This window comes from Scyliorhinus canicula, chromosome 12 (assembly GCF_902713615.1).
Source record: "Scyliorhinus canicula chromosome 12, sScyCan1.1, whole genome shotgun sequence".
Classification (NCBI taxonomy): Eukaryota; Metazoa; Chordata; class Chondrichthyes; order Carcharhiniformes; family Scyliorhinidae; genus Scyliorhinus; species Scyliorhinus canicula.
In genome coordinates this window covers 42,176,352-42,189,242 of record NC_052157.1, presented here as the reverse complement: position 1 = coordinate 42,189,242, position 12,891 = coordinate 42,176,352, and the positions used below count along the sequence as shown (strand labels likewise).

The window sequence follows — 12,891 nt, the reverse complement described above, 5'->3', positions numbered from 1 at the left end:
GTCTGGATGTGTTCTTTTGAGGCAAATAAACAGGCGCATGCGTTTGAAGTGAGGGAAGCTGGAGGGAGAGGGACGGGGGGGAAGAGAGACAGCCTTGGCCGCCTGCACCGCGGCTTCTCCTGTCGTGAGCGCCGACTGGAGCGTTTCGCCGTCAAGGGCATCGAGACCAAAGGAGCTTTCCGCATTCCAGGGGGAGTTTGCTTTCGAGGCGGAAATCCAGGATAGGGGGTGGTGGGGAGGGATGGGGGAAGAATTAGTTTATTTTTAAAAAAATATGAATTAAGGTGTGAAAGGAGTACTTCGTGAAGCCTCCACATCTGCCCGTCCCTCTCCGTCCTGCCTTTACTTCATCCAAGTCGGCTTTGCTTTCCTCTTTTTCAGAGGTGGATCTCGCTTCGTTTGGTTTCCCAAAAGTCCAAGGTGGTGGGACTGGAGGGTGGGGGGGGTTGAGGTGAGGGAGGAGGGGGGGTGGGGAGGGCAGAGTGTGTGAGGGAGAGAGAGAGAGAGAGGAAGAGAGAGATGGCTCGACCGAGGCCGAGAGACTACAAGGCTGGCGATCTGGTCTTTGCCAAGATGAAGGGCTACCCGCACTGGCCGGCGAGGGTGAGTAAAACAGCCGCAGCGGGAAGGCTGGCAGGCGGACGATGGGAGCGATGCTGCCTGCCTCCCGCCGGCCCCTGATGCTCTTGTGGCCGAGACATCATCGGCCAATTCGCCGCCGGCTTCTGCCTTCCTCGACTCGGTTGACATGTTTGTGTTGTGCTTACAAATGATTGTATAACCATTGGCATCGGGAGCGAACTACAAATGAATCCAGTTCAGCAGGATTGAAACGATTAAACTGCTTTTGTTTATATGTTTATCGAGAAAGATTAAATCTGAATCGACCTAAATAAAAGGGTTAAATAACTGCTGCAAATGGGGCTGAGGGATCAGATAATATGTGAACCCCAATAGTGGTGCTTTAATTGACGTGACTCGCCCTCACATTAAATGATCATTGCTGTATGATCACGAAGACCATAAATAAAACCATGCCAGTAAGTGAACCCTAGTGTTACAGGTTTGTTGGTAGTCGCAGCTCCCAGTTAGGGAATATATCTTGGCCTGGTCCCAAATTGTTTGGTACTATAATCATCCTGTGGTTGCCAAATGTTTTCATTGGTTCGAGAAAAATAAAGATGGTGATTAAACATTGTCAGCGTTTGGTGGTACAGTAATGTTTTGGAACATCATGAGTAAAAGTGTGTTGTGTGTGTGTGTGTGTTTTGTTCTGCGTTGACAAGTGGTAAACAAGAAGCAAGGAATGATGTTCATCATTCTTAAATCAATATCACGTTGCTATGACTCATGTTGTCACACAAAGATGTTTGCAGTCAGGTGTTGCTGGCAAGGTAGCTTGGAAATGTGCAGCCTTTGAATGAAAAGCCAACTTCAGTCTGCCAGACTTTCCTGATGTGCGTCCAACGTCGATCTTGCGAAAGGGAGTAAAAAAATTTGCCCCTCAAAAATCAAAATCTTGCCTTTTATCAAGTCTGACTGCACGTCACACAGTGTCACACGGTGTATTAGCCAGCATTCCCCACCGGTGTGTGACAGGTTCACACAGAAAGTGTGAGAGCTTAATCGTGTGTCTTAGATGATTGATGTGAGCATGTTGACATGCATTATTTTCAGAATCTGCCATCAGCCTCCCCCAATATTAATTCTACCTAGTCAAAGTGACCGTTAAAGACTAGTTGAATTTATGATTCAAAGAGAGGAGAGTTCTTGAAGTGACATTAATATTCAAGGTAATTTAGGAACAATGACCTGTCATGGAGGCTCCAGGGACCATTGAAAATGGTCGGCAGGACTAGTATCCAGAAGCCATTACCCCATTACTGACTCATCGTATTCTCTATGGTGTTGGTGGGGGCATATGATTTGGCACAATGTTGGCATTGAAAATGAAATGAAAATCGCTTATTGTCACGAGTAGGCTTCAATGAAGTTACTGTGAAAAGCCCCTAGTCGCCACATTCCGGCGCCTGTCCGGGGAGGCTGGTACGGGAATCGAACCGTGCTGCTGGCCTGCTTGGTCTGCTTTAAAAGCCAGCGATTTAGCTCGGTGAGCTAAACCAGCCCCTGTAGCCCATTGGGGCTATAAGGGTCCATGGGGAGGGTCAGGTGAAGTTGGCATGAGGTGCACAAGTGTGTGCATGGAGCGTGGTTGGGGGTTGAGGGCTAGAGGGCCTAATGTCTAACAAAACAACTGTGACAAAGTTGCAGAAAACTGAGTGAGCAGTTTAAACAACTTGGCATTTGGCAGCCCCCATGGCTGCCTCCCTGGTGCAATCCTGCACTCACACTACCACTACCCCGCTGCCCCCCCACATTGCCCCCCTTCCCCACTGCCACCCCCCCCCCCAATGTATTTTTTCTCAATTTCCACACATTTTTAGATTTTACAAGTTCAAGGGTTCATCAAGTGTGACACTTGGACATTATCCAGATCTCCGCACTATCTGCAATGCATATATAGGGGGGGGGGGGGGGGGGGGGGGAGAGTGTGAGGGGGAGGGGGGGCGGTTGCATCATTATGCATCCAATTAATGATCAGGAGTAGCATCAGGAACACTCTATTAACAACTACTGTTCATCCATCATCCTGTGCTTATTGACCTGCCGTGACTTCCAGTTGAACAATAATTTGATTTTAATATTCTCATCCTGTTTGCAAATCCCCCCATGGCCTCACACTTCCCATCTCTGTATTCCTCTCCAACCCTACAACCATTTGAATATCTGTGTTATTCCAATTCTGGCCTCTTCCGCATCCTTGAACTTAACCACTCCATGATTGGTGGACATTCCCTCAGCTGCAGGTTTTCATATCTGCCCATAAAGTTTTATGTAAACGGACAGGTAAATGGCTTATTGAAGTAAGTTCTAAAACCCCACACTCCAACATCCCTCTCTCTTTCCTCCTTTAAGACACTCCTCAAAGCCAACCTCTTTTGACCAAGTTTTTTGTCATCTGCCTTAAATCTTGTTATGTGGCTCAGTGTCAAACATGTTTTGGCATGGTGGCGCAGTGGTTAGCGCTGCTGCTTCAATGCGGCGAGGACCCGGGTTCAATCCTGGCCCCGTGTCACTGTCCGTGTGGAGTTTGCACTTTGCCCCCGTGTCTGCATGGGCCTCACCCCCACAACCCAAAGATGTGTTGTGTAGATGGTCGGAGAGTTGCCTGGCGCTGGCGTCAATCCCGCCCCCGCCGTGGCCCGAATTCTCCGCCACCTGGGAATCGGCGGGGGTGGGAATCGCGCCGCGCCGGTCAGCGGGCCCCCGGCGGCGATTCTCCGGCCCGCGATTGGGCCGAAGCCCCGCCGCTGACAGGCCAATCCCGCCGGTGGGATTCAAGACACCTCTGGTGCCGGCGGGATTGGTGGCGCGGGCGGGCTCCAGGGTCCTGGGGGAGGGTGGGGCGCGGACGATCGGACCCCGGGGGGGGGGGGTGCCCCCACGGTGGCGCGGCCCGCGATCAGGCCCACCAATTGGCCGGCGGGCCTGCGCCGTGGGGGCACTCTCTTCCTTCTGCCCCGCCATGGCCTTCACCGTGGCGGGCATGGAAGAGACCCCCTCCCCTGCGCATGGGCTGGTATGATGTCAGCAACAGCTGACGCACCGGTGCATGCGCGGACTTCTGCCGGCTGGCGAAGGCCTATCAGCCCCAGCTGGCGTGGTGCCAAAGGCCGTTCCCGCCGGTCGGCGGAGTGGCAACCACTCCGGCGCGGGCCTAGCCCTTCAATGTGAGGGCTTGGCCCCTAAAGGTGCGGAGAATTCCAATACGCCGGGACCCCCCGCCCCGCTGGGTAGGGGAGAATCCCGGCCAATGTTTTGACAATGCTCCTGTCGGGGTGTTTTGCTCGTCTAAGGATACTATATAAATGCAAATTGTTGTTATCGATTGCTGCTTCCTGAGCATTTGGCGCAGTCCTTTCATTCTAATCAGTAAGACGTATAATAATAATTTTTATTGTCTCAAGTAGGCTTACATTAATACTGCAATGAATTTACTGTGGAAAGCCCCTAGTCCACCACATTCCGGAGCCTGTTCGGGTACACAGAGGGAGAATTCAGAATGTCCAATTCACCTAACAGCACGTCTTTCGGGACTTGTGGGAGGAAACTGGAGCACCCAGAGGAAACCCACACAGACACAGGGAGAACGTGCAGACTCCGCACAGACAGCGACCCAAGCCGTGAATCGAACCTGGGACCCTAGGGCTGTGAAGCAACAGTGCTACCCACTGTGCTACCGTGCTGCCCCTTGTTACCAATGGCGAGCTCGGCCACCCACTTAATACCTAGACAATGCTTCAGAGGCCTTGACATGTCAGCGGGCCTCTTCCAGTGCAACCCTGTCAGGGTCTCCCAAAAGCATTGTAGAATCACACAGCACAGAGGGGAGTCCATTCAGCCCATTGTTCCTGTGTTTGAAAGAGCTGTGCAATTAGTTTCACTGCTCTGTCCCCATATCGCTCTAAATGTTTCAGGTGTATCCAATCCCTGTTTGATCACGTTGTACGGCATGCCTGTGCAACTTTCCAATATGAGGAGAACCAATCATTAAATCTGCAAACAGGATTATAAGAAAAAGTGGGTTGCATTTGTGAAGCACCTTTCATGACCCCACCACATCTAAAAGTGCCTTGCAGACACAATGGTCTGAATGAAGAGTAGTCACTGCTGTAATGTAGGATGTATGTATTGGCTGAGAGGATGTTCCTGCAGGAAACACGATTGCACCATGTATCTTTAGAAATGTCATTCAGTCTTCATTCTATATGCACTAAATGAACCACTTAAACTACCATTGACGTACATTTTTACAGTATTTGTTCTTGGAATGTAAGCATCAATATAAGGCCAGCAATTATTGCCCATTCCTTATTGACCTTGAGAAGTTGATGGTGAGCCACCTGCTTGAGACACAGAAGTCCTTCTGGTGTAGGTACAGCCGCAGTGTTGTTAGGAATGCGAGATTTCTGATTGAGCGACACTGAAAGATATAGTTCCAAGTCTGGATGATGGGAGAGTCAGAGGGGAACTTGCACGTGGCAGTGTTTCCATGTGTCTGCTACCCTTGTTCTTCCAAGTGGTAGTGGTCCTGGGTTTAGAAGGTGCTGTTGAAGGACCGCTGGTGGGTTGTTGCAGTTCACCTTGTAGATGGCACGCATTGCTGCCAATGCAGCCTTGTCAGGGTCTCCCAAAGACATTATAGAATCACACAGCACAGAAGGCCATTCAGCCATTGCTCCTGTGCATCTGTGGTGGAGGCAGTTTATTTTTAAGGCAGTGGATGGTGTGCCAGTCGAGCGGGCTGTGTTGTCCTGGATGGTGTCAAATGTTTGAGTGTTGTTGAAGCTGCACTCATCCAGGAAAGTGGACAGTGTTCCATATCATACTCCTGACTTGTGCTGGAAATAAGGGGCGGGGTGAACTGACCCCCTGCCAGGTCGGAGAATTGCCGGGGTGGGGGGGGGGGGGGGGGGGCGGCAGCGTGAATCCCGTCCCCACCGGCTGCCGAATTCTCCGGCGCCAGGGATTTGGCGGGGACGGGAATCGCGCCGTGCCAGTCGGCGGCCACTGGCAGTAGCCTGCTCGGCAATTCTCTGGCCCGCGATGGGCCGATTGGCCGCCCGTTTTTGGCAGGTCCTGCTGGCGTAAATTAGACCTGGTACTTACCGGCAGAACCTGGCTGCGTGGGCGGCCTCCGGGGGGGATCTGGCCCCAAGAGGTGACCCCACGGTGGCCTGGCCTGCGATCGGGCCCACCTCTCCGCGGGCGGTCCTGTGCCATGGGGGCACTCAATTCCTCCGCATCGGCTAGTGTAAAAGTCCGTGATGGCCGACGCGGAGATGAACCCCCTCCCCCCCCCCCCCCGCGCATGCACTGGGATGACGCCAGCACACGCTGGAGCTCCCGCGCATGTGCCAACTCGTGCCGGCCGGCGGAGGCCCATCGACGGCAGTTGGCGTGGCGCCAAGCCCCTACCGCGCCGGCCGGCGGAGCACAAACCACTCCGGCCTAGTCCCTGATGGTGCGGAGGATTCCGCTCCTTCGGGGCGGCCCGACGCCAGAGTGGTTCATACCACTCCTTCGCGCCCGAGTTGCCCACCACACCGGTTCACGGAGAATCTCGCCCAAAGACTTTGGAGAGTCATGAGGTGATATGTTGCTATTTTTTTCTGCATCGTCAGAAACCCCCTGGATTTACAACTCTATTTTTGGTATTTGCTTGTGAGTTTAGTGTTTTCTTGCCCTAGATTTGAAGTGTATCTTCTCAATCCCATCCAGTGGTAATGGGCAATAGGCTGTCAGTGGGAGATGCTTGGTTTGAGATAGTGTTATGCTTCCCCGCGCAGGGTCACCCAATGGCCTGCCTTCCAGCATGTCTAATCTAATTTCAGTGGCTGAGGCTAAGTAGAGAATGAAAGGGGTATTAATAATTTCATGAGTTTCATCGCCGCCACATGCTGTCACGTCTCAATGGTGAGCACTCGCTCAGCATGTCTGTTGGTATGCAGGGGAGACCATTGGGAATGTGATCCAAATGTTATAGGTTCCTTCAATTAACTTGTCAACATGTTGATGAGTTAAAAGGCTCTATGTAAATGCAAGTTTTTGTTGTTATCCATTGTAGGCAGGAGTCAATTATTTTATTGTAATTGTATTGCCAATTATTTTTCTTTGTTTCAACTGTTCCTGGGATGTGAGTGTCACTGGCAAGACCAGCATTTGTTATCCATCCCTAATTGCCCCTAAACTGAGTGGCTTGCCAGGCCATTACAGAAGGCAGTTAAAGTTTCACCACATTGTTATGGATCTGGAGTTTCATGTAAGCCAGACCAAGTAAAGACAGAAGATTTCCTTCCCGAAAATTAGCACATGAGTGAACCAGACTGTTTTCATGTTTATAGTTTTGTGATCACCATTACTGAGACTAGCTGCCGTGGTGGGTTGGACCCATTTCCCCAAGAGCATTAGCTCTGGTCTCTAGCTTAATAGTCTATAGAATCCATAGAGTTCCTACAGTGCAGAAGGAGGCCATTTGGCTCATTGAGTCTGCACCAGCCCTCGGAAAGAGCAATCTAGCACAGCCCACTCTACCTACCCCCGTAACCCTACCTATCCCCGTATCCCCACCTAACCTGCACAGGCTTGGACACTAAGGAGCAATTTACCGTGGCCAATCTACCTAACCTGCACATCTTTGGGTTGTGGAGGAAACTGGAGGACTGTGAGGAAACCCATGCAGACACGGGGAGAACGTGCAAACTCCACAAACACAGTCACCCAAGGCCAGACTCGAACTAGGGTCCCCTGGCACTGTGAAGCAGCAATGCTAACCACTGTGCCACCATGCCGTGGGGGGGAAAGGAGGGGGGTGAAGCGGTGCAGCTGACTTGGCTAGAAAGCTGGTTCATGATGAAGAGTGAGACCAGCAGCGCGGGTTCAGTTCCCTACCGGCTGAATTGTTCATTTAAAAAAAAAATTAGAGTATCCAATTATTTGTTTTACAATTAAGGGGCAACTTAAGAGTGGCCAATCCACCTAACCTGCAGATCCTTGGGTTGTGGGGGTGAAACCCACGCAGACATGGGGAGAATGGACAAACTCCACATGGACAGTGACCCAGGGTCAGGATCGAAACTGGGTCCTCAGCGCTGTAGGCAGATGTGCTAACCACTATGTCACCGTGCCACCTGGTCGAAGTTATTCATGAAGGCGCGCATTCTCAACCTTGTCTCTCGCCTGAGGTGTGGTGAACCTCAGGTTAAATCACCACCAGTCAGCTCTCCCCCTCAGTGGAAAGCAGCCTCTGGTCACCTGGGACTATGGCAACTTTACCTTTACCTGCCACCTAGTGACATTACCACAATGCCACCATCTTCCCATAATATGAACATTGATGAGAGTAAAGTGTTTGTGAGGAGGACCCTCTCCTGCCAGAAGCTTGAGTCCTGATGAAGCTGCAGCACATCAAATGATGGACTGGTGTTCAGAGATCCCTCCACCAAAGTGCCTTTTCAATAGTCTTCTCTTTAAGGGTGTTACAGAACAAATAACTTGTTTTTGTAAAGTGCTTTGCATAACACCAAGACATTCCAAAGCCCTTTACAGCCAACGATGTACTTAGTTGCATGTTGGTGTTTGCCTCTCTACATCACTGTACAGAAGTAATTAGCAGACTTCACACTCACAGGCACATTTTACAAGGTTTTCGGGGTGCTGAAAAATGAATCCAGCAGTGATCCTGCTCCGATCGCAATCTTGTTTTGGAAGGAGGATGTTGGAGGTCTGATTTCCCCCAGGAGGTGTGTCTTTTAGGAAGAATTGTACCTCTCCACAGCCATCGCCGACTAGCACAATTGCTTCACAGCTCCAGTGTCCCAGGTTCGATTCCCGGCTTGGGTCACTGTCTGTGCGGAGTCTGCACGTTCTCCCTGTGTGTGCGTGGGTTTCCTCCCGGGTGATCCGGTTTCCCCTCAACAGTCCAAAGATGTGCAGGTTAGGTGGATTGGCCATGTTAAATTGCCCTTAGTGTCCAAAATTGCCCTTAGTGTTGGGTGGGGTTACTGGGTTATGGCGATAGGGTGGAGGTGTGGGCTTGGGTAGGGTGCTCTTTCAAAGAGCCGGTACAGACTTGATGGGCCGAATGGCCTCCTTCTGCACTGTAAATTCTATGATCTATGATTCCCTCCATCCTCAAACCCACAAACCTCCTTCCTCAAACCTCCAGGGAGCACGTATGCTGTCCTAAGGTGAGCACAGTAAGAAGTCTTAAAACACCAGGTTAAAGTCCAACATGTTTGTTTCAAACACTAGCTCTCGAAGCACTGTTCCTTCCTCAGGTGAAGGAACCTGAGGAAGGAGCAGTGCTCCAAAAGCTAGTGTTTGAAACAAACATGTTGGACTTTAACCTGGTGTTGTAAAACTTCTTACTGTGCTCACCCCAGTCCAACGCTGGCATCTCCACATCATGTCCTAAAGTGCTGGTTGTTTCAGGGCCTTTCTGATTTATGCCTGGGTTACTTGTAGAAGAAAAACATATATTCGAATTACCATTCATTATAATGCTGTGTGCCAAGGTACTACACTTGAGATTGTGCCTGTTTGACAGTAACCAAGGAAGGCTGGAAGAAATAATAGGAGAGTGTCGCTTCCTGCCTCCTTCCTCTAGTTTCTCGGTTACAATAATTTGCATTCTGGCCTCCTGGAAGAGTCAGCAGCCTGCAATTTTTAAGGCTTCATCCCATGTGGACTTGCTTCCTTTGGCTAAAAGAAAGACTTACATTTATATAGGATCTTCCACAACCACAGGGATCCTTTCCAGATAATAAATACTTTTTCTGTGTTTTCACTATTGTAACATAAATGGGGCAGCCAATTTGAGTACAACTATCAGTTAAAAGAGTGGCTAAGGATGAGATCCTTGAGATTATCCTTTAGAGGATGAGAAGGGAGATTTAATAATGGGAGACGAGGAAATAGCTGAGGAAGTGAACAGGTTTTTTGGGCCGGTCTTCATGGTGGAAGACACAAATAACAAGCCTGTGACTGTTGGAAATGAGGCTATGACAGGTGATAAACGTGAGATGATCCTTATCACTAAGGAGGTAGTGATGGGCAAGCTAATGGGGCTAAAGGTAGACAAGTCTCCTGGCCCTGATGGAATGCATCCCAGAGTGCTACAAGAGAAATTGCAAATGCACTAGTGATAATTTAGCAAAATTCACTAGACTCTGGGGTGGTCCCGGTGGATTGGAAATTAGCAAATGTGACACCACTATTTAAAAAAGGAGGTAGGCAGAAAGTGAGTAATTATAGGCTAGTTAACACTTAGGTAGTAGGGAAGATGCTGGAATCTATCATCAAGGAAGAAATAGCGAGGCATCTGGATGGAAATTGCCCCATTGGACAGACGCAGCATGGGTACATAAAAGACAGGTCGTGCCTAACTAATTTAGTGGAATATTTTGAGGACATTGCCAGTAGGGTAGACAATGGGGAGCCAATGGATGTGGTATATCTGGATTTCCAGAAAGCTTTTGACAAGGTGCCACACAAAAGGTTGCTGCATAAGATAAAGATGCATGGCATTAAGGGTAAAGTAGTAAAGCATGGATAGAGGATTGGTTAATTAATAGAGAGCAAAGAATGGGGATTAATGGGTGTTTCTCTGGTTGGCAATCAGCAGCTAGTGGTGTCCCTCAGGGATCAGTGTTGGGTCCACAATTGTTCACTATGTACATAGATGATTTGGAGTTGGGGACCAAGTTTGCAGATGACACTAAGATGAATGGTGCAGAGGATACGGGAAGTCTGCAGAGGGATTTGGATAGGTTAAGTGAATGGGCTAGGGTCCGGCAGATGGAATACAATGTTGACAAATACGAGGTTATCCATTTTGGTAGGAATAACAGCAAAAGGGATTATTATTTAAATGATAAAATATTAAAACATGCTGCTGTGCACTGGGACCTGGGTGTCCTAGTGCATGAGTTGCAAAAAGTTGGTTTACAGATGCAACAGGTGATTAAGAAGGCAAATGGAGTTTTGTCCTTCATTACTAGAAGGATGGAATTTAAGCCTAGGGAGGTTATGCTGCAATTGTATAAGGTGTTAGTGAGGCCACACCTGGAGTATTGTGTTCAGTTTTGGTCTCCTTACCGGAGAAAGGACGTACTGGCGCTGAAGGGTGTGCAGAGGAGATTCACAAGGTTAATCCCAGAGCTGAAGGGGTTGGATTACCAGGAGAGGTTGAGTAGACTGGGAATGTATTTGTTGGAATTTAGAAGGATGTGAAGGGATCTTAGAGAAACATATACAATTATGAAGGGAATAGATAGGATAGATGCGGGCAGGTTGTTTCCACTGGTGGGTGAAAGCAGAACTAGGGGGCATGGCCTCAAAATAAGGGGAAGTAGATTTAGGACTGAGTTTAGGAGGAACCTCTTCACCCAAAGGGTTGTGAATCTATGGAATTCCTTGCCCAATGAAGCAGTTGAGGCTCCTTCATTAAATGTTTTTAAGATAAAGATAGATAGTTTTTTGAAGAATAAAGGAATAAAGGGCTATGGTGTTCGGGCAGGAAAGTGGAGCTGAATCCGCAAAAGATCAGACACGATCTCATTGAATAGCGGAGCAGGCTCGAGGGGCCAGTAAGCCTACTCCTGCTCCTAGTTCTTATGTTCTTATGTAACTCCGACAAACATCCAGCTTTGACAAAGAGTCATCGGACTCGAAACGTTAGCTCTTTTCTCTCTCTACAGATGCTGCCAGACTTGCTGAGATTTCCCAGCATTTTCCCTTTCGTCCCATAAACATCAATGCAATAACAACCGAATAACCAGTTTTGTGCTACTGATCCAGGGACGAGTATTAGCCAGGACACGGGGGGGGGATAACTCCGATGCTCTTCACCAAATTATTGTCATTGGATCTTTTATGTCCACCAGAAGGGTCAGAGAAGGCCGAAAGATGGCGCTTCTGACAATATAGCACTCCATCAGTACTGCACTGGAGTATTAGCATGAATGTTTGTTCAAGTCTCAGGGTGTGACATAAACCCTCAGCTTTATGATTTGGAGGCAGGGCTGCCAGTTTGTGCTGCAAGCCAAAGACTAGTTTTGAGATGTACTGAATGATGTAGTAACACACAAGTGTCCATTCTGCATCACCACAGGTGTGAGTAAAGAGACAGGGATCATGGACCCCATCGAATGGCCACGCTGCTCCCGAAATGCAGCGCGCTGCGGCGCAGTGTAGCCATTACCCAGCTCGCAACGCCTCGCGAGATCCAACTCAATCTCGCAAGATGTTGCAATGTAAATCCCACCCATTGTGGGTGGGATCACGTTTTGTCAAATCTGCATATTAGAGCGAGACAGCTAGGCTCACTGTAATATGCAATTTCCCGAGGCATTATCTCCTTCGCCTCGGAGACCTCGGCCGAGCGCTGTTGAGTACTGGTCTCCACGTGGAGGCCCAACCAGGATCAGCCGACCAGACAACCAAGGCTGGAACTGAACACATGACCCGGCCCAACCTGACGCAGGAAGACCCTACCCCAAACCCCCAAAACGGCGGAGACCCAACACGAGGACCTGAATGCACCGAAAGGTAGACCAGTCCTTGCAGATCCCCGGGGCCCGACAGTTCGCACACATGCCCCTCTGACAACCCCAAAATTGCAACCAGCACCCGGGATCCTGCCAGACGCGACCTCAAAATCGAAACCAGTGCCCCGGCCCCTGCCAGACCCAAACACTTACCTTCCACGAGATCAGATCTCTCCCATCGGATCCCGGTCCATCCAGAAACAGCCACCGACAGAGGAAGCAAGGGAAACGTGGTAGTCTGCAAGCGAGACTAAGACATGGGGTTTCAGGTCACCCCTCCAGGCATATGTCCAAGTGATCGAAAACAAGCTGGACGAGCTTAACGCTAGACTTACCTCTCAGAAGGAAGTAAGAGACTGCTCTGTGCTTTGTTTCATGGAGACATGGCTCCCGCATGGACTCTGCCATACAACCTGAGGGCGTCTCAATACACCGGACGGACTGCACAGCATCATTGAGCAAAGTGAAGGATGGAGGGGTTTGCCTCCTCATCAACTCCTCCTGGTATTCGGACTTGGCAAACCAGGAAAACTACTGCTCCCGGACCTGCCACCCAAATGACCTTCCATGGGAGTTCACTTCAGCCATTATCACGGCGGTCTACATCCCACCCCAGATGGAAGTGAAGAAGGCGCTTGACGAATTGTACACCGCTAAAAATAACAATGAAACAGAACACTCGGAGGCCTTGTTCATCATGGCCGGGGACTTCAGTTAGGCC

At 49.7% G+C, this 12,891-nt stretch overlaps 1 protein-coding gene across 2 annotated transcripts in view; it reads left to right on the top strand.

Moving 5' to 3' along the window:
* Positions 1-452: 452 nt before the first annotated feature.
* The window catches only part of LOC119974215 (hepatoma-derived growth factor-related protein 3-like), a 108,798-nt gene continuing 96,359 nt past the window's right edge, over positions 453-12,891 (top strand). Inside the window, exon 1 of one of the 2 annotated variants that reach the window (XM_038812965.1) lies at positions 453-603. In XM_038812965.1, the coding sequence (XP_038668893.1) occupies positions 520-603 (84 nt within the window). In that variant the 5' untranslated portion in view covers positions 453-519. The remainder of the gene's footprint in view (positions 604-12,891) is intronic. The other variant, XM_038812966.1, reaches the window with a different exon arrangement.